The 22,230-nt window shown below is 47.6% G+C and overlaps 1 protein-coding gene across 2 annotated transcripts in view; it reads right to left on the bottom strand.

Annotated features, from left to right (window-relative positions):
* The window catches only part of Nt5dc3 (5'-nucleotidase domain containing 3), a 49,076-nt gene that overhangs the window by 8,407 nt on the left and 18,439 nt on the right, over window positions 1–22,230 (bottom strand). For both annotated transcript variants that reach the window (XM_076919876.1, XM_076919875.1), the window contains exons 3-12: window positions 18,427–18,501; window positions 17,671–17,726; window positions 13,377–13,467; window positions 12,201–12,338; window positions 8,877–8,937; window positions 8,365–8,467; window positions 8,124–8,225; window positions 6,069–6,150; window positions 4,994–5,080; window positions 3,927–4,067 (exon numbers count right to left, since the gene is read on the bottom strand). In XM_076919876.1, coding sequence (XP_076775991.1) covers window positions 3,927–4,067; window positions 4,994–5,080; window positions 6,069–6,150; window positions 8,124–8,225; window positions 8,365–8,467; window positions 8,877–8,937; window positions 12,201–12,338; window positions 13,377–13,467; window positions 17,671–17,726; window positions 18,427–18,501 — 936 coding nt within the window. The remainder of the gene's footprint in view (window positions 1–3,926; window positions 4,068–4,993; window positions 5,081–6,068; window positions 6,151–8,123; window positions 8,226–8,364; window positions 8,468–8,876; window positions 8,938–12,200; window positions 12,339–13,376; window positions 13,468–17,670; window positions 17,727–18,426; window positions 18,502–22,230) is intronic.

Below are 22,230 nucleotides of genomic sequence, written 5' to 3'. Positions count from 1 at the left end.
CTGTATTTACTTGGGGAAAGGGCGCCTATGTGTCAGCATGAGGAGGTCAGAGATCAGAGGCAAATTACAGCATGCGATTCTCTTCTGAGCTCCCAGAACTGAACTCAGGACACCACACTTGGCATCTTCACTCAGTAAACCAGCTCACCAGCCCTGGTCCTGAAGTTAGAGGGCACCCAAGGACAATGGGTGGTACCCAGCAGACAGTGACCTATCCTCCAGGGCTTTTCCCATCACTGCACTGCATGAGTAATGCCCTCACCAGAATCCACGTCATCATCATCAAACATGCTTGTCCCCATGTGAGAAAACCTATCCTGATGTACCATCCCTTCTCTACAAGGGACACTGTCAAACAAGCCTCAAGTCTCAAGCCTACTTTAAAGTATTTGCACCTGAGTTATTAGTCACAATAATACTTTTTGTTTGGTTGATGTTAGTGTTGGTGTTAGTGTTGGTGTTGGTTTGGGTTTTGGTTTTCAAGACAGTTTCTCTGGGTAGCTTTGTTTATCTTTAGAACTCATTCTGTACACCAAGCTGGCCTCAAACTCACAGAAATCTACCTGCCTCTGCCTCTTAAGTGCTAAGTTTAAAGGCATGTACCACCACTGCCTAGAAATATTATTTATTATTACTTAATTATTTTTTAAATTATTACATAATTATTTATTATCACTTACTTATTTCACTGAGCAGCTAACACAGGAAAACTAACCAGAAACCCACAGGCACTCATCCGCCTTTCTCTCCATAGCTGTCACTCAATAGAACCAGCTTTGCATGGGTAAAACACGGGCTGGCTAATGCACCACTGCCTGCCCCATCTGATCAGGATACTGCACTCAGGCCAGCCCAGCAGCTGACACCAGCTCAGCCAGATCCAGACGGCATCCGTTCTACTGCCTGCTTGTGAGCTGACGAATGGGGCCCTTTATGAAACTGGGGCTGGGAAACAAAAGAATCATTTTATCACACACAAAAATGACATGGGATCTGTATTTCAGCATCCATGGCTTACTGGGACAGCTATAGCCATTTGCTCACACTACCTATGGTTGTACTGAGAAAAACTGAGTGCTTATGACATAGTCCATAGCCCACACCCCCACTCTCTGGCCTTTAAAGAGATCTGCTGACCCTCCTGAATGGCTTCCTGCAAAGGTCTACAGACACCAACTGTAACAGCATCAGTCATGGCCATTTTAAACGTGTTTCACGATTAAGGAAAAACCTATATTCTTCTGGTTAACTCATCATACTTAGCTCCAAATGACTCTGCTACTCTTCCTCAAATTAAACCCATCTCACAGGACAGGTTTTCTTAATAATGGGTTACATGGGCTAGAGAGATGGCTCAGCAGTTAAGAGCACTGACTGCTCTTCCAGAGGTCCTGAGTTTAATTCCTAGCAACCACATGGTGGCTCACAACCATCTGTAATGGGATCTGATGCCCTCTTCTGGTGTCTCTGAAGAAAGCAATGGTGTACTCATAAAATACATAAAATAAATAAATCTTAAAAAAATAATAATAATAGAACACATACTCTGAAAATAACCACCACAGGAACATTCTAGAAGCATGAGTCATCAGATCAATGAAATTTTCCAGACTGGGGCTGTGGTGCTGAGGGTCGGGCAGTGAGAAAAGACAGTCGTCTGGATAAGTTTAACTGATGGCCCACCCCTTGAAATGTGGTACCAAAAAGGGCATTAACGAACCAGAGCTCAAGGGAAACAGGCAGGTGAAGACCAGAGAGCCAAACACCAGTGTGAGGCCAGCACCAGGGACTTCTCTGCTGAGCCCAGGGAATCTTTGGATGGATACGTGAAGGTTGTGCTCTCAGGAAATGAGCACAAGGGCCTAACCTTAAGTCAGGCAGACTTCACAGCTACATGGCTTCATACTACAGACTACTCTGTAATGAAAGGTTACTTTAGCTCTCAGCCTCAGTTTTCTCTCCTGTAAAACCAGGGTAGAAATATACATGTTAATTCCCTTTTCTTACTTCCTTAACCCAAGTCTTGTGTAATCCATTCCATAAGTCACAGAAATACTGTCAAGGGTACCCATTCTTTTAGCCAAGGCTACCCATTGTCTTAGCCATCAAGCATCTTTTATAGGCCAGAAAGGAAAACAAGCAAAACCTGTTTCCAGAGCCATCTGTCATGCAGTCACTACAGTCATGACACACAGGTCACTTGTAAGTGTGATCAGATGCTCCGGTCACAGAAAGAATGCAAGTCAGGCAGGAGCCACCTCCCTTATCCTCAGGGCACATCCCAAACCTCTCTTAACCTAAAATCGTGGGCACTATCAAACCCTATATATACTGTTTTTCCTGTCTGTGCATATCTATACCAAAGAGCAATTTATCAATAAGGCACAAAATAAGGGATTAAGACCTAATAATAAAATGGTAATTTTAACAATATACTATAAACCTTACTTAAAACTTATGAACTGTTTGGTTCCAAAATTTTCCATTTCATATTTTTGGACTATTTAACCATAGGCTACTAAACTAAAAACAGAGAAAGAGAGCCCATAAGTAAAACTATCACAGACTGTCAGCTCCACCCGACAACCCCTAAGGAAGCAAGCACTCCAGAGTGATACTGCAAAGCCCAGACTTAGGCATCACACGGCCTAAAGCTGAGCCACTCTCTATCATTTTATGCTCTCAAAACCCAGCTGCCTTGTTCTCAAATGAGACGTTGCCCCTCACACAGGACAGCTGCCAGTGCAGACTGCTGTACACTGCACAACCCTTCAGCACAGTGTTGGGCACAGGAGGAACAGCTACTACCACCATGCCAGCATGGGACACAGCAGCAGGCTCAGCTGCATCAGCCCAGACTTGACATCCGATATTTTTAGAAAATCACCTCACAGCACACACAGTAAAGAAAGCAAAACAAACCCCCCAGGTCAGAAGAGCCAAGAGCCAAGGTCTCAAGAGCCTACCAGAACCAAGCCTAGAGGACGTGCCGGGCCCCATGCGCTGGAATGTATACCCAGGGAGAGAGGACCTGGCCTGCCCTGCCTCTCCTCAAAGCTTGGCAGGAGAAGCTGTAGGCAGTGGGCCATGACCAGGCTTGACTCACTCACACAGCATGGCCGGTTGAGCAGCATAAAGAGAGAATACAGGTGGCTCATGAGATGGGGTGGGAACAACTCCGGAACAGCTGTCACAGGTATAAGAGAGGGACGACATCCCGGGCTAGGAAACGAGCATAACAAATGCTCCTGTCTTAACCGCCCCACGCTGGCTGCATGAATTATCACTGAAGTCCAGCTAATCACTAATCACGTTGCCACTAGAGGCTAACCCAGAATCCTGGCTTGCTCCGCCACTCTTTGGTACCTAGGATGGCATTCCAAAAGAGCCTTCATTTTACAGGTGGGGAAACTGAGGCCAGTGCAGGAAAGTCCTCTGGTAATCTAAAGGCTAGGAGGGTGGCCACACATTAATAGTGGGGCCGTGCCGGGCAGTGGTGGTGCATGCCTTTAATCCCAGCACTTGGGAAGCAGAGGCAGGTGGATTTCTGAGTTTGAGGCCAGCCTGGTCTACAGAGTGAGTTCCAGGACAGCCAGGGCTACACAGAGAAACCCTGTCTTGAAAAAACAAACAAACAAAAAACAGTGGGGCCGCATGAGCCAATTTCCACCACAGAGTCACAGAAAGAGCTCCCGTGTCTAAGACCCCGCAAAGGCTCTCCAGGTGGCTCTTGGGAACATTTGTAAAGGTCCCATCAAGTGGAAAAGATAAAATAACCACTAGTGACTCTACAGTCTGCTGACAACAACTTAAACCTTACACTTCATAATTACATACAAAACACAGGACATCTTTTTGATCAGCAATTATCTTCAGGCTTAAAGGGGGAAAAGATGAGAGGAAACAAAACAGAAACAATAGCCAACCTGCATCTGCTCCAAGAGCCCCGTCAAAGTCTGCAGCCAGGTCATGGTCTGGATGTACTGCTCCGTGTTCATGATTCTGAGCTCAGAACGAAGCTCGGGGATGATGGCTCCAGTGCGCCAGCCGTGCTTCAGGGTCAGATCCTGATCACAGAAACCACAGGGCGGGTGCTCCTTCAGTCCCCCCGGAACTCAACACCACACTACCTTTCCCAGACCAGGGAGCTATTTGCTCAGTCACTGCTTAAATTGTAATGGTTAGTTATTAACTAAGTTGAATGCAATGAATTACACTTAATTAAAACCAATCTGGCCCCAGGCTTTGACCATGTCACCCGGAGAAAGTTCCTGTTCTGGAAATAATGGCTGTGATTCACAGCTGCTTCAGAGACTGGGGGTGGGTGGGCATGTAGGATGATATGTGGGCGAAATGTGGGGGGTTATGGAACCAATAACTATGGTCTGTGAGATCAGAGTCAGGCTCAACCCAAATGCTCTGAACGGTCCTCATTCAAGCTGCGTGAGGGGCCCCTGGCTGGAATCCTAGGTCAAGATTTTCAGGATAGCTATAACACCACGAGATGCAGACTTTGAAGAGGAGCAAGGAAGGAGGAGGGAAGTAGACCAGTGGTGCAGCACCTGCCAAGCATGCCCAGGTCCTGGGTTCAAAACCTAGTATTGCACAAGTGCGGAAAGTATTCTTTATTCAATACCGCAGCACTTCCCAGACCTCTGGGGGTCCATCCACCAATACCAGGCTAAGAAGCTGAGCTGGCTGTGAGCATTCGGGTTAAAAGGGAAAGAAAGGGCCCTGGCATTTAGCATATCATAGTGCTTTCAATAGAATGTTTCTGATCAGATCTTTGAGTACATTTCTAATTTCTATCATCTCAAAGAGAGAGACAAACCACCTTTCCATAACTCTGATCTCTCCTGTTCTGTAAAAGGAAGACTTTCAAACTGTGACCCACTCTGAGTTCCTAAGAAAAATATAGATGAGCTAACAGGAAAGAGAATGCTTCTGGATGGGGTGAGCACAGCGCCCCCCACTGGGGAAAAGGGTTCCTCACCGCCAGATCACTGTATATGTGGTCACCAAAATACAGCACTTTGGACCCTCTCCATCCAGTGAGCTTCAAAAATTCATACAAATTGCCCTGCAATGGGAGACAAGCACAGGTCAATTTCAGGTCAGAAACCCAGCAGCCCATAGTCAAAAAATTGTTTGTAACTCTTAATGGTTTTAAAATACTACTAAATAAAGCTAAAAGCACAGTCAAGGAAAAAAATCATTCAGACTTTTCTTTGATGCCAAATATACTCTGGAAAAAATTTCACAGTCATGCATGGTGGTGCTTGACTTTAATCTCTGCGTTTAGGAGGCAGAGTCAGGCGGATCTCTGTGAGTTCGAGGCCAGCCTGGTCTAGGTAGTGAGAATGTCTCAAAAACAGCAACAACAAAGAGAACATTTCGGATTACATAAGCCTCCCTGCAATTATCGTTACACTAACCAAACATACCGAGGCCATTATTCTATACAGATGACTTTTAATACTATTATAATGACCACCCTTGATTCCATCTGCCAATTCCCTGACCGTGAACACTCAACGTCACCTACTTTGTAAACATTCTCACAGAATGAGCCATATCTAAATCTTCTGACTTGTTAGAAGTAAAATGTCCGAATGAAAACTAATCTTTCATGGCCTAGAGAATACACTCATTGCTAAATCCAGCAGGCTATTACAAATCCACCAAGAACGTTCAGTCAAGAAAACAATTCTGGTGTCGTAAAGATGATCGGCCGTGGTTGGAACTCCTAGGGGTCTTATTCCAAGCCCAGGTACTTAAAACTGCGCATGAAATGCTTCTCACCTGGAAATACGGTGGGTGAACAGACCAAGATTAATGATCCTCAAGATCATTAATTAACCAAGATTAATAACCCTGACACTTTACATTCTATAGAGGATAATGCCTTAAATGCTCTATGTTTTAAACCGCCAACTTTGAGTTAATCTGAAATTATAATCTGCCAGTCAAGGGATTCGGCTGTCCCGAGCACCTGGCCAGTCCCAGTACCCGCAGCCCTGGGACTACAAAGCAAAGCAACAGGGAGAGACTGAGGAAGGTGTGGATACCTGCTTGTAAATCTGGCCTTTCTGCAGCTTGTGGATTTTATCCCAGAGTAAGACACCTTTCTCATTCACCTTCCGGAAAGGTCTAGCAACAGAAAAGGGAGATGTTACTAGAATACATGGTAACAGTAAACGTTCTCGGCTCCATAGGACAGTAAGTCGGGAATCACTGAGAACAGGAAGTAGCTAGCTCTTGAACGCCAAACCACACTGCATCCCCTGGCCCAGGCCACCCCATTCCACACTACACAGACCCCACTACAGACTCACTCCACACAAGTAGGTGATGAAGAACAAGGAAAAAACAAAAAAAAAAAGAATTCTAGGGACAACCACCAGTGGCAAGCATGAGCCCTTTAGTCAGGGTTCCCTAGGACAGTGGTTCTCAACCTTCCCAACACGTGACCCATTAATACAGTTCCTCATGTTGGGGTGACCTCCCTCCCACACACACACACAAAATTATTTGTATTGTTACTTCATAACTTTTATTTTGTTACTGTTATGAATTGTAATGTAACTATCTGATATGTGACTCTGTGTGAACGGTCACAACCTGCTGCCCTAGGACATTTGGCAGGGCAGAAAGCATCTGCTTCACGAGGCGAAGCCTGCAGGAACACTGCTGCCTGCAGGTGTTATGGGAGGAACTCTGGCATCCTGGGTCAAATGCCAGGTGGGGCAGGAACAGTAGCTCTGCTGAGGCCAGGAGCGGGGCTGGCCCGTCCCTCAGCCCAGGGCAGAGCCAGTGGGACTCAGCATGTCTTCCTGGGTAATGTTTCTCCAGTCACAGAAAGAGAAACTCACTATAGGTATCAGAACCCACTTTCCCTTTTCTGAGGAACATGAAGATCACTTTGTGCACTTTTATTTATAATTTCCTTTGATCCTGTCAGCAACCTCTCATGTGACGTCATAGTCTGAAACACGTTAGCAGTAAGCCATGCTGGCTGCTTTTGCTCTCCACTTTCGGCATCTTTAGTGGCTGTGTAACATCCCTCACATGGATATTCTGAATGACGAGTCATCCTCAATAAACAACAGAAGGAAAGGGGATGTCTCAGCCATTATTCCAGACATCCAGAACAAGGGAGGGGAAAAAAACAGTGCTAGGCTGAGTCCCTCCCCGGAAGAGCCCAGACCCTAACCCTCCACCTTAAATAAACCTTTCAGAAGAGCCTGGGTAAAGGGAGGGCCAGGCTTCACAGAAGCCCTGCAAAGGTGCTAAAAGCAAGATGGCCAGTGTATAGCTTCTGACTACACTCAAGACTCAGTTCTTGAGCTTGCCTTGTCTTCACAGAGTCACTGTGACTCTGAGAACTTAGCACCCCAGTGGTACAACACATGCTGCCTTAACTTCGGACACCATGTGAGTGTCCTTAGAACTACCCAGAGTTAGGTCAGCAGCCATAAGGGTGCGGGTCACCAACTACAGATGGGAGAAGGTCTGGGAAAACCCTTTCCAAACTAGGCCATAGACAGACAGAAGCTCTTCCTAGAATGCTATCTATTGTAAGAATCTTCAACTATATTGGCCTCTAGGAGTTGGCCACTATCTGTCCCCAGGGTAAAGGACACTTTAGTACTCTTGCACTGATCCTGACTTCTTCCCTCCCACTTCCCAAAGCCCTAGAGGCAGGAGGACATTATATAAGACATGGCTGAGACTTGTACTGCGATGCAGAGAATTCTGCAAAATCCAACTACAATTTGAAATGCACCAATTAGCTGTTTCAAGAGCTGCCACCAGGCAGTCTGGCATTGGTGGTGTTCCCTTACACCCCACAAGGCACCCGGAGCCCAAGCCTACTCTGCTGTGTGGCATTAATCCTTGTTCTCCACTGTTGTCTCAATCCCTAAAGGCTGACTTGGAACCCCAGCAGCCCACACTCCACTGAGAACACTGCTATGTGTCCGTCCCACTGTTCCTGAAGCTAAGTGTGAGTTAGGCAGGTTACAGATGAGCAGCCATGTCTCGGATGCTTCTGACTCTGTGACTGGCTCTGCTATGCCTGCATTCACAGGTACAGTCAAGTCCCCCAGCTGGCTGGCCCTCACCTCCGCTTGTCATTGAAGAAGTTCGGTTTCTCAGCCTGAACGATGACCACATCGAACAGGTCCCGCCAGTCCTTCCCCACGATGTACCGCATCCCTTTGTCTCTGGAACAAGGCAGCCAGGTGAGCTGACATCAAAGGGATGGACTTTTTTTATTTTCTTGCAAACTGTTTCTTTCCAGCTACTAAGACGAATGGCATTTGACTCACGAGCCAGCAGCTGCAGAAGGAAGGCAGAACTTACACGAAGCTACTTGGGCTGTTGGTGATGAGGAACATCTTCTTGCCGTGGTCAGCCAGTTTAGCCAGCACCGCACGTGTCTGCTCAGCATAACAGATGTACTTGTCTATGAACGGGAGAGACATTCACACAGTCAGGACAGAATCAGGCACTCTCCAGGCACTTGCAAGATGGGCACCTAAAGTAAGCAGTGTCCTATGCACAGTGGGGAAACTCAGGTCTCAAGGAAGATTGATTCTGGGAAGTATGTGAGTGCCCAGTGCACAGGAAACAAAGACTACCCCTCCCACACACACACCCCACTGAACTGAAGGGTAATATGGTACAGCTGTCATCCCCTCTCTTAGACTTAGACTTTGACAGACACCAAGTTCTAGAACAGAGCAGGCATCTACACTGCCAGGATTAGGGGCCTTAAACAATCCTTGGGAAACACCTATGGTCCCTGCTTAGCCCCCAGGGTGCAATGTTTAAATGCCCACACACCAACATAGCAAGTGCTGCTGAGTGCATACCAATATCTGCTTCGATTGCCCGGTACATTATTCCTTTGATGTGGACATCCCTTATGGAGTCCTGTGAAAAGGCAGATTCGTCATCAGTGAAAAGGAGCTGAGCAAGCAGGAGTTAGTGCCACTGGCACAGCTTCAGGGCTCACTTCCGGCCAGTCCACGTTCTACACATCCCAGCGCTAGCCCACTTAGCCCAGGAGGCCTTGAGGGAAAGCTTGTGTTTCCACAGTGACAGAGGCTGTTGCCAATACAATTTCTAAGCGCCTCCTTTGAAAAGGTCATTTGTGTAATTCTGAATGAGGTCCCACATGACAGACAGCAGTTTACATGCAGGATGATAAACAAAGGCCAGACAGCCTGCAGGAAGGGAGTCGCTGCCCTGCATCCTCAGTCCTTCCTTCCTCATGCCTACATGCAAACAGTTCTGTAAGGTAGGCAAAGGCAGAGGCAAGAGGCAAAGGCAGGGGCACAAAGACACCTCCTCTCTCAATGGAGTGAGAGTCCAACTGGCAGATGCAGGAAAAGAGGGAGAGAGACAGAAAGTCCATTGCAGGCTCAGGGCTGTGCCAGCACGGTGTCACCAGACGTCACTGCAGAGCTCTGCTTACAGGCTGGAAGATGCCTAGCAGTCCTTTGTAGACTCCTGGAGTGCCATGGAGACTTTCTGGTACTCCTAGCAGGGGTCTAAGTCTTACCTTATCAGTGGACATCTGTCAGAGTGGACCACTCTGGGCTATAAACTTAATCTCAATTACCTTCAACATAAACCTATTTCAGTTTTACCCAACACAGAAGGCAATGAACCTGCCTGGATTAAGAATCTAGGTCCTGCTGTGTGATGTTGGGCAAGACAGTCAAGCTCTCTGTGCAAAGGCTTGATGAGTTAACATAAAACAGCCAGAGTAGAGTCTGAAACGTCATCAGCTCTATGCAAGTGCTTGCTGTTGGTGGGAGCAATCCCTGGAGGACAAACTGAACCTTCACGTAAACATTTCTCCTCTGCTGCAAATGAGTCTTAAGTACAGAGTGTCTGTATGCACAAAAGGAGAACTAAAAACTAAATATTTAAACTTAGCCCAATTTTTTTTTTTATCAAAGTGATGCTTAGAAAGTTCAAGGCACCCTCAACTCCAAAACCCTGAAATCAGGACAATAAAAATTTACATTGGATGAGGGAACTTGAAAGATGGCTCAATGGTTAAGAGTACTGGCTGCTCTTCCAGAGGGCCTGGATTTAATTCTTAACAGCCATGTGGTGGCTCTCAACAGACTAGGGCACCAGGCACACACACAGGGCACAGACATAAATACAGACAAAACACCCATAAACACACACACAGAGGCGGGGCATAGTGGTGCAAGCCTTTAATCCTGGCACTCAAGAGGCAGAAGCACTCTCTGTGAGTTCAAGCCCAGCCTGACCTACACATATCAAGTTCCAGGACAGCCAGGGCTACACAGAGGGACCCTGTCTCAAAAAAATAAAAACAACAAAATTTACACTGGCTATGAGTGTACAATAAAAATTTTAGTATAGAAATACGTATCTTTGAGGGTCTGAGAGATGGCTCAGTGGTTAAGAGCACTTACTATTCTTCCAGAGATCCTGAGTTCAATTCCCAGCAACCACAATGGGATCCGATGCCCTCACATACATAAAATAAATTAATTAATCTTTTTTAAAAAAGATTTTAAAAATATGTATCTTTATAAATATATAAATATTTTAATTAGTTGTCTCCAGCGGAATCTCACTGGGTATATCATCCACATGTAAGGCAGGCCCCAGCATAGCAGTGGATGACCAACTCGAACTGAACTCAATGGTATTGCTGTAGACTTTTGTCTCATTGCTTTGTTTGGGCGTGTTTTGTCTTAACTGGTCTGTTGTCTGTAAATTATGGTTTCTCGCTTGTGTTTTTATTGACTTCGGTTGTGTGTGTCTGTGTGTGTGTTAATTCTGTTCTTCTGTTGTTAGCCTCTAAAGAGAGAAAAAAGGAAGAGTTGGGTGAAGGGAAGTCATGATCAGAATATATTGTTTGAAAAAATATTTTCAATTAAAGAAAATTGTGGCTATGGCAGATACAGGAGTACAAGCCTATAATGCCAGCACTCAGGATACAAATGCAGGCTGATCTCCAAGGGTTCAAGGTCTGTGAGGCCTACAGAACAAGTTCCAGGCCAGCCAGGAATACAGAGTGAGACCCTGTCTCAAAACAAAGAAAAATAAAACAAGCAACAACAAAAACTATGGCTGTAAGAACATATAATAGATAAATTAAATGGAACTATTGCTTCAAAACACTATACCCGTGTGCACAGCCATGCGCATGTGCACACACACATACACCACAAATACACATACACAAAGAAACACACACACACACATTTTTAAAAATCACATTTGCATAAAGTTAACACTGTTTGAAACATTACTATGTGCAAGTTATTGTGCTATTTTGCATATGTTATTTAGACCCCTAACAATCATGATAGGTAGGTACTAAATGTTCATTTACTAAGAAAATAAATAAATAAATATGACTGTGAACGTGAAATAAAATACAAACTTATAAAAAACATGCACATGTGCATCTAAGGGTAGTATCTGTCTGTGGTCCTCCAGTGGGATTCTGACATGACTTCTGCCAGCCTTTGCAGATATGAGAAAAAGGTTCCCTATTAACCAATCTCTCCCCACCCCCAGCGTCATTCGTGGGCATCCTGAGGGGGTACAGTGCACACCACACCCCACAAAGGTGTGCATTTATGTTCTGCCATTTGAAAGTATATATTTAAAAAGGGCTCCCTCTGGGTGACTTCTGCATCACAGGGAATGGGGCACGGACAGTGGCCTCTCCTGTGTGAAGGAGATAACCTCCTCATGCCAGGCTTGGGTAGGAGGGCAGGCAGGACTGCCAGAAGATCAGAAGTCCAGGTCACAGAGGGCATATCTGTGATAAAGCATGCTGCCCCAATTGTCCTGATGATTTTGAAACAGCTGTGTCCCTTTATGACCTCCACTGTCAGTCACAGAGACAAGTGAGCCCAGAGCGGGACTACTCGAACCACCACACACACACACACACACACACACACACACACACCACAAATACACACACACTACACAAATACACACACACCACACAAATACACACACACCACACAAATACACACACATCACACAAATACACACATACCACAAAAATACACACACACACCACACGAATACACACACATACACACATTCACACCCCTAGACAGCAGCCGGCCTTCTCTGGGAAGCCACAGTGTCACAGGCTGCCCTCGTCCTGCCCTCTGCCCTACCTTGACGTCTTTGTACAAGTGCACCGGCTCATAATCAATGTTGTTCTTCAGGAAGTGCTCGTTCACACAGGACAGCAGGGTCATCTCAGGCAGCGAGAAGATGTCCATGAACTGCTTCATGGTGTTCCCGTGAGAACTCTGCAGAGGGAAGGCAGGCTTAGAAACGCAGACCCATCCGTCTCACAAGGGTCTCACAAGGTGACAAGCAGCAGAAGGCTGCCGGGTAGTCGGAGGTTTCCAGGAACCCACATTCGGCTCCCTCTGCACAGAGGGGGCCTCTAACCGTGAGACTGTAATATACTCCCTTGTTCCTGAGCCTCAGTAGAAGCGACTCTTTCTAGGTACACTTAGCTAGTCCCTCCCTGCTGCCTTTCCTTCTTTCCTTCCATCCCACCTTCACTTCCCACTCCCTCTCAGAAGATCACAGAGGTGAGAAAAGCTGGAGTCAGGCCCAGGCAAAGGCAGCCATAGCCGTCAGTCTCAGAATGCTTCAGCCCACCTTAGGACATACAGCTCCTCTGGTAGCCCCTAGTGACTTTGACCAAAAGGTGGGGCCACAGCTGCTCCAGGATGGTAACAAATGGGATAGATAGGAGATGGAAAGACGGTCCCCCTGTGAGGGGGAAATGAGCAACACCAGGCCTCAGCAAGAGCCCACAGTGGCTCTCCAGCACTGCAACCTCTGCAGTCTACAATGCTCTACAATGCCCCCACACTCAATCTCCAGATTCCATGAATCACACAGAGCAGGCGAGCCCAACAGCTAAAGGTCTTTACCCACAAGTGCCCCTTCCCCAAAATGTCATGAGCTCAAGGCTTGGCTCTTACCAGCTGGTGCTACAGCACAGTCACCAGATCATAAGGCTGTTCCCTGCATCAGGAGGCCAATGTCCTGACTAACTCACATCTGACTATCAGGAACCAGGGCTCAGCCGTAGGAAGATGTATCTCTGCCCCCAAAGCCTTAGCTTTCTCCTCCCTCTGCTCCCTGTTTTCCTGCACCACACCCTTCTAACCGATGCTCTGCCTCACCATAGACCTGGATGCCCCAGAGCCAAGACCTCTAAAACCAGGCGCTAAAGTAAGTCCTTCCTCCCCGAGATGTTCTCCCAAGCCACAGAACTGCCAAGCAGAAGAGAAAGACAGCTGCTTCAGTGAGCCAGTGCCTTTCCTCACCTTTCCATAGAAGTCACTCATCTGCTCCAAGGGCACGTGGGAACCCTCGTACATGTCTATGACTTCTTCATCAGGAACAACACTGAGGCCTCTGCAAAAAATACAGACGCTCAACAGAGAAAACCAGTGCCTCCGGACTTCCACCTACTGATGGGGTTTTCCCACTATGGCAGGAGACTTGTTAGTCCCATGAGACAAACCATGCCACAGCAGCAGCTGCAGCCGGAGGGCAGGATGTTACTACTGCCCAGCCTTTGTTGCTAACAAGATCCAGATTTACGCCCCACCGTGGTGGTGGAGGTGGTGAGCACCTTTACTCCCAGCACTCAGGAGGCAGAGGCAGGCAGATCTCTGGGTTCCAGGACAGCCTGGTTTACAAACAGAGTTGCAGGACAGCCAGGACTACACAGAGAAACCCTGTCTCAGAAAACAACAACAAACAAAACAGATTTACACCAGTAATGAATCCTACTTCACACCTCCGACATGCCAAGCAGTGTTCCACATGGGCACTCAATTACTTGTCATCCTTCCTAGGGCTCAGTATTCTTTCCACAGGAGTGGCCATGTGTCTTCCTCAAAGTTAGCAAAGTAGAAAGCAGCGTGTAGGGTTTAAATCTGGGGTCTCCCCAGCTCTCAGCCCACTATGGTGGAGGGCTTCCCAAGGACTTGCTCTGGGCCGGAGTGTTTCACACACACGAGCAGAGAAAGGTTGTTCCTGTTCTGACTCATTCTTCCTTCATTACTGTCCCCGACATTGCGTGCTGAGGTGGAAAAAGTCACACATGGATTATACCCATGACCCAAGGTAGGCAGGCAGCGGGAAGGGGTGGGGGGAAGAATGTTATGTGACACCGAGAGCCATCCTTCTCTGTACATCCACCATCTGCCGGCCCCTGGAATTTGCAAATGAGCCCAGTTCCTGCATAGCCAGTGAATTCGAGTGTCACTCTGGCCTCTGCCACCAGCATGCTGAGCGGGTGCCACATGCTCACCTGGAGTTGCCCATCCCAGGGGGGCTGCTTTTCCACCCTTCTCCATCAGTGAGCACTTGAGAAACAGAATCAGTAACTAGGAAACCAGAGGGCCTGGCTGCCTTTCACAGGGGCAAGTCAATCAGCAGGAGTTCCAACCAGCTGATTAGGTACAAAGCCTTCTGATACTGAGGTGCACACTCTATGTAAACCCGATACTGAGGTGCACACACAATGTAGTTTCTACTTTGACATGTGACACCCTCCTACCTCCACTCCCCACATTAGGTTTAAAAACACCCTGTTGCAGTCACTGACATTTTGCCTGACTGACTTGTTAGAACTCTTAGCCTTTTGAGAATAAATGAACGCTGTGCTCCAACAATCAGATAAGACGCTGCTAACAAAGCAGAGCGTTCTAGACTGACCTTGGAGGACAGCTCTCGCAAAGCAGCCATCTACAGAGCCATACAAGGAAAGAAAGCAAGCAAAAGCATGAGGGGAACCAGGAGCTGAGGGCTGAGGTGTTCCTCCCTTCCTCCTCTCTCCCTTCCCCTGCCTCCCCCAAACCCCTTCAGGCCTGAGCTCGCCCTTGGAAGCCAGTGCTGCCACTGAATGAAACACAAGTCCAAGTGCATAACCTACAGCAGATCTCAAAACAGAGCACAACTGGACCTTGCAGGTTTCTTCCCACTATTTATTCTCAACTTGTTCAGAGGAGAACGAGAAATGCACTTCTGCCTGCCCATCCTGCAGACCTCCACTCCACAGCCAGCTGTGCAGAGCAGCTCTAGGGCTGGCCATGTTACAGAGAAACCAAGACTTGCAGAGCATCAAGAGCCTGCAGAGACCAGTGATGTGCAGGCAGCAAGGAGGAAGTGAGGATGACCCCAGCCACCCTGGACAGTCACTCTGCCAACACAAGGGACTTGGACACATAAACAAAGGGACAACAGGGATAGGGGCAGGGTGAGGAGGGCCTGGCATGGACCAAGGAAGGAGCAGGGCCACTTCAGGCCAGGAGGGTGAAGCAGGACAGACACAGTGGGCCACAAATGGGGGTAGAAATGGGAGATTTCCAGAAGACAAGGAGAGGGGAGAGGAGCATGAGACAGGCCAGGCAGGCTAGGGGAATGCAGAGCAGAGGCCAGCTCATCCACTCCCTATGCTAACGGTATGAAGCTTTTCTCTCTAGAGCTGAGGCTGGGGGATGCAAACTCACCTTGCTTGAGAACACCAAGTCAGAGAGGGGTTCCAAGACAGAAAGTCGGGGAAGCCCTTACCACACAAGCACGAGGAGTACAAGTTGATCCCCCATAACCCATATTTAACAACAATAACAACAACAACAGATAGTATAAGCTGGACACAGTAGTCCCATGCCTATAATCGCACCAGTGCTATGCTATGGAAACAGAGACAGATAGATGGACCCCTGAGGCTTGCTGACCAGCCAGTCTGGTCAAATTAGTGAGCCTCAAGTTCAGGGGGAGACCCTGTCTCAAAAATAAAGAGTGAAAGACACCTAACATTGACCGCTACACACAAGCACACACACGTAAACACAAAATAAAAGCACACAGACGCGCACACGAGAAAGAGAAGTGAGCTCTGACAGTATCAATTTCAAGCTCCAAGTCAGCCATGCCTACACCCAGATCTGTTCCTAGACTTCAGTCAGCAAAGCAATGCGGTTTCTTATTATTAAACCAGTTTGTGCTCATTTTCAGTTACTCAACTACAAGTCTTAATGAACCCAGTAATTTAAAAATTTATGTAGAAACAACCAAAAGTTGACAGCAGGTAGAATAAAAAGCCTAAAACCTAGCCATATGCCAAAGACTTCAAGTGCACTGTGGGACACTGGTAAAAGAGGAGGGGCACATGTCCCTGAGGTCAGGGAGAAAACAGAGACCATGATGGTTTGAAGACAAATGGCCCCAGAGATTCATGGGTTTGGATGTTTGGCCAAAGGAATCAGCACCAAAAAGAGGTGTGGTCTTTTTGGTGGAAGTGTTTCACTGTGGGAGTGAGCTTTGAGGTGTCATTCAATCATGCTATACCTAGTGTGACACACAGTCAGTCTCTTTCTGCAGCTCCTTCTCCAGAACCATGTCTACCTGCATGCTTCCATGCTCTCCACCATAATGAAAATGGACAAATCTCTGAAGCTATAAGCCAGCCCCAATTAAATGTTGTCCTTATAAGAGTTGCCTTGGTCATGGTGTCTGTTCACAGCAATAAAACCATAACTGAGACAGAGATATATAGACAAAAGGAAAGATCGGCTGAGGCCTTTCCTAGCACTGGTGACCCTCACTTCTGTGGCAGTTAATCTGGGTCTGATCCCTGGAACTAAGTCCACAACGTTGTCCTCTGACAAAGCCTGCCCTGAGACAAGCAGTCAGGCTAGATCACAATAAGAGATAGTGTCTGGTTTTTTGTTTTGTTTTGGTTTTTAAAAAAAGAAATACATTTAAGTTATTGGAAAATAATCATGTTTGACCCATGTGACATTTTGAAAAAGCAGAGACACCTGGGTAGGAAAAGAAACAAATGAAAAAGAAGTTCTTAAGTTTAAGAGTACAAGGAAGAAGATCAAGGTGCACACCTCCGCTTGTGAGTCCTCGGGTGAGACCTAAGGAGGCAGCACAAAGAAGGACAGCCATAACAACTGAAGTGTAAGGACAGGGGGCAGAGAACCAAGAACTGTGACCACACTGTCTAGAAACTATACACGTGTGCATGTGTGCATGCACAGAGAGAAGATGACACAGGGCTGGCGGTCCTGTGGCTTCACTGCTGTTCACGCCTGCCTGCACACCTGTTTTACTGTTGTAGGGAAAATAAACACACGTGCTTTTTAAAGTGGAAGAGACTAAGTTCATACAGACCTCCCTCCCGGGGGCCTCCTCAGTAAGAAAATGTCGACAAAACCTTTCATTTCAACAGTGAGAGATCTCTACCTAAACAAAGTACTTCTATGAATTCTAATGAAGAAGAAAGGGAGTCTTAATATCCAACACCTTAACCATCTTAGTGAGAATGAGATGCTCTCCCTCCCCACCCCAGCACCCCAGCCCTCTAGGCCTCCTCCCAGGACCTCTCTCTGCATCCCAGCCAGCCTCCTCCTGATGGCTCCCCATGACCTGAGGGCATGTATGCCCAGCATCACCAGCCTCGACACGTATGTATTCCTGAACAAGTCAGGGAGTGGCAGAGGTGTGATTTACACATGGCCACTTCCCTCAACCCCCTCAATTAGCGGGACCTGAGATCCAATGCCCCCGGCTTACACCTGTGAATGCACCATGGCTTACCTGTACACCGTTCCCATCTGGATGTAATGAAAAGCGTCGATCTTCATCAACACTGCCTTTAACAACATAAACACGGGCACACATGTGAATAACAATTTGCATGCAAACAGAGCGATCTAAGGGTTGCTATAAATCCTGTCACTATTACATTTCCGGAACACAGTGGTTCTCAACCTTCCTAATGCTATGAGTTTTAATACAGCTGTTGTGAGCCTAGCCTTTAATGCTGAGTCATCCATCCAGCCCCAGTTCCTCATGTTGGGGTGACCCCCAACCATAAAATTACTTTCCTTGACACTTCATAACTGTTACTGTTATGAATCATAATATAAATATCTGTGTTTTATGATGGTCTTAGATACTGCCAATCCTGTGAAAGGACCATTATATCCCAAGGGGGTCACAACTCACAGGTTGAGAACCACTGCATGCAGTTTCCAAAAGCCTTGCTTGCTAACTGAGGAGCGTTTTAAGGGAGTAACATATGAGCAAAAGAAAAAGGGAAAACCATGACAGCTGGCTCCGCCTCCCTTCCATGTGACCAGTATTAGCTGACACTCCCAAACAGCACCCTGACTGCAAGCCTTCCTCATGCCTCTTCCAACTGCCTCTACCAAATATACTCAGATCATCTGGTTCTGCAACCCCAAAGAACTTCATCCCAACCATTCCCCAAGGAAAGCGCCAGTGGTTTCACTGAGCAGTGCTTTATTCCAAACACCAAGAGACTGCAGAAACACAGGAGATCAAACTCACCCGCTGGACGTCGTAATGGAGTCCCCGGATGGCAAAGTTTGGGTCATACTCATACTTCCTGATCTCCGCAGGATACTGCGAGAGAAAAGGACACGTGGCTTAGCAAAGGGTGAAAGAGAGAATGGGTATGGGGGTGCACGCCTGGGACCCCAGCACTCACAAAGTTGTGGCAGAAGGATCAGGAGTTCAAGGTTATTCTCGGCTACACACTGAGTTCAAGGGTAGCCTGGGTAGACAGGGTAGTCCCTGTCTTTAAATAAGAGAAAAAGGAAGAAAAGGAGGGCACTAAGCTCAGGGTGGGCACAGACGTGCCCCTGTATGGAGGCTCGGGAGTCATTATATTCTGATGCCAGCAGGGACAGACCACAACTGGTCCTCTGTGTCTACATCCTACTCTGAGCCCTGTTTGTTTGTCCAGGCTGAGACCAGACCGCATCCCCTTGAACCAACCCATTTGCACATCAACACCATCATGTAGAGCTCTGCAATGGCCAATCTTAACCGTCAGCCTGATAGGATCTAGTATCACCATGGAAACAAACCTCTGGGCATGTCTGAGGAGCTTCTACACTGGGCTAACGGAGGAGCAAAGACCGACCTAGATATGGGGAGCACCAGGCCATGGGACTGAATAAAAAAGAGTGAGCTGGCCACCAGCATTTCTTGCTGCGTCCTGACTGCAGATTCAGTGTGACCAACCTCCACTAGCCTGGAGGTGGGTCCTGCTCCAGGTCCTGTGCTATGATGGACAGTACCCTCATGCTGTAAGCCCAAACCCTTCCTTCTTTATCCTGCCAGGTATTTTGTCACTGTTTGGGAACATTAACCAATAGAAGCTGCCCACTTCCATGACATCCAGATGAGGTCACTTCAGGAGGAGTGAACTCCCACTATGCTCGCTGCTCTCACCAGCTGTGCCAGCTGGGGAACCCCACAGCTACTGTCCCAGGGAATGTCTCCTTGTGGCTCCCATCCACTTCCACCGCTCTGAGAATACACGGAGCTGTTGGAGACAGCCTGGTGTCTGCCATTTCCTAACTGTATATTTTCGATCACAAACGTCAGTCTCTCCTCTATACTGTATAAGAATCCAGAACCTTCCTTCCCCCAGACCCAGAGCTGAGCGCACCTACCTACCAGCTTCTGCTGCCTGCTTGTTGGTGCTGCTGTGCCCATTTTACAGAAAGAAAAGCTGGGCAAGCATCAAGACCCCCAGTGAGCCTGTCAACCCACACTCTGTTGGCTCCCTGGAACCACCAAGCACCACTTGCCTGAAGGCACATGGCAAGTTTTCAAGTCAGGCTGCACAAAGCACTGACTTAAATGTCACATTTGGGTTCATTTATCTTGCACCTGTGTGTGTGCCAAGAAATCCCCAACCTGATATTTCTCCCCGTGGGCGTTCTCAAGACTTCTGAACACCATGTACAGTTCTGCATATTTACTGAGATAGTTGCCAAAGCCCACACTAAACCAGCCACAGTGATGTGGTTCTGTTCACCGCATGGAGGTCAGAACTGCAGTCGGAAGCCTCCATTAGCCTGGGGGGTGGGGTGGGGAAGACTCAGCATCTCCCAGCCAGCCGTGCTAAGCTCACTGCCCAGCAAGAAAAAAACAGAGCCTCCTGCTTGTTGGTGGCTCAGAGTTCTGAGGATTAGAGTCAGGAACATGCCCAGGTCAGCAAGCTGCACAGTGGTTGAGCCTTGGATCTGTGTCACATCCAGTCTACCCCTAACCCACCTACTCCATCCTCAACCAGCCCAGAACCTGCCTTAGGGTTTCTATTGCTCCATAAAACACCACGGCCAGGGTCTGGAGAGACGGCTCAGTGGTTAAAAGCACTGGCTGCTCTTCCAGAGGTCCTGAATTCAATTCCCAGAACCTGTATGGCAGATCACAGCTGTCTGTAACTCCAGTTCTAGGGGATTCAACACCCTCATACAGACATACATACAGATAAAACATCTATGTATATGAAATTTAAAAACAAAACAAAAACCCACCATGATGACTGTCTTAGTCAGGGTCTGTATTCCTGCACAAAACATCATGATGGAATTGGGGAGGAAAGGGTTTACTCGACTTACACTTCTACATTGCTGTTCGTCACCAAAGGAAGTCAGGACAGGACACAGGGCAGGAACCTGGAGGCAGGAGCTGATGCAGAGGACATGGTGGGTATTGCTTACTGGCTTGCTTTCTTATAAAACCCAAGACAGCCAGCCCAGGGATGGCACCACCCACAATGGGCTAAGCCCTCCCCACTTGACCACTAGTTGAGAAAATGCCTTACAGCTGGATCTCATGGAGGCACTTCCTCAAGGGAGACTCCTTTCTCTGTGATAACTCCAGCTTGTGTCGACACACAAAACCAGCCAGTACAATGACCAGAAGCAACTTGGGGAGGAAAGGGTTTATTCCATTGTCAAGGGAAGTCAGGACAGGAACTCAACGCAGGAGCTAAAGCAGAGGCCACGGGGAACTTGCTCAGCTTGTTTTCTTCCAGCACTCAGGAACACATGCGCAGAACTGAAGCCAGAGGGGGAACCCAACTCTGTGAGCTGGGCCCTCCAGCATCAACTGGTTCTCAACCAGTGCCCTATAGACTTGCCTACAGGTCAATCTGACAGAGGCACTTTCTCCAGTGAGTCTCCTATTCCCAAATAACTCTAGCTTGGGTCAAGTTGACAAAAATCTAACCAGTATAGCCCCTCTCCTTCCAGGCAGTGGCTACCAAGACAGATGCTCAACAAGGTGACTGGAAGTATTTCCATACAGTTGAATAATAATAGTCCCTGGCCTTGAGGACAGACATAAAAAGATGGGCCTCAATAGGACAATGTCTTGAGGAAAAACAGGGGAGCCAACTAATAAAGCCCAGAGTTTGCCCTTTTCAGGACGGCCCTGTAACACTAACTCCTCAGTGCAACAGAAGAGGCAGGCATCCCCCCACGCCTGCGTGACTCCTACAGCGCTGGAGCCTGGCTGTGTTCCACCTTTGTGGCAAACTGCAGCTATCTGAATGGCTAATAGTTTCCACAATGCAGCTGGGAATTTCAGAAGTACAGATGCCTGTAAATGTACTGGTCTCTCAAAGCTTTTAGTCTGGTACTTCGCAGAGCCTGGATTGTGAATCTAGCTGAAAATGAAGCTCTTTCAAACCTCACAAAAGAGGAAGCAAAGACAGAACAACCTCCACAGAGTTTGGCCCAAAGAAAGCTCTCACCCACCAGCACAGTGTACCTCAAGCATTTGTTGAGCGCGTACTTTGTGTCAAGCACTGTGCCAGGGACAGAGAATACAAGGGACAGTGTCAGTTCCAAGGAAGTTCCCCTCCACCCTGGGAGCCAAGCCATGAGGAAGCGAACACTCCCGGAACACAATGCCTCACAGTGATCCATGCTATAGAGAGCCCAGTGTGCGGGCCAGACAGCTGAGAGGAACAGCAGCCAGCCCTGTGCTGTCTGGGGCAAGTGAAGAGACCATGGAAGGCAGCACTGGCAGGCCTATTAAAAATTCATTTTCCAAAATGGAGAGACAGCTCAGGGAAGTGTCTGTTGCTCTTACATTTACTTTTTTGGTTTATTTGTTTGGTTGGTTTTTGGTTTTTGATTTGGTTTTGGTTTTGGTTTTGGTTTTGGAAACAGGGTTTCTCTGTGTAGCCCTGGCTGTCCTGGAACTCACAATGTAGACCATGCTGGCCTTGAACTCAGAGAGAGAGAGATCTGCCTACCTCTGCCTCCAGAATGCTGGGATTGAAGGCATGTGCCACCACCACCCGACTACATTTACTTACTTTAAAAT

This window comes from Arvicanthis niloticus, chromosome 22 (assembly GCF_011762505.2).
Source record: "Arvicanthis niloticus isolate mArvNil1 chromosome 22, mArvNil1.pat.X, whole genome shotgun sequence".
Classification (NCBI taxonomy): Eukaryota; Metazoa; Chordata; class Mammalia; order Rodentia; family Muridae; genus Arvicanthis; species Arvicanthis niloticus.
This window is presented reverse-complemented; position numbering and strand designations above follow the sequence as displayed.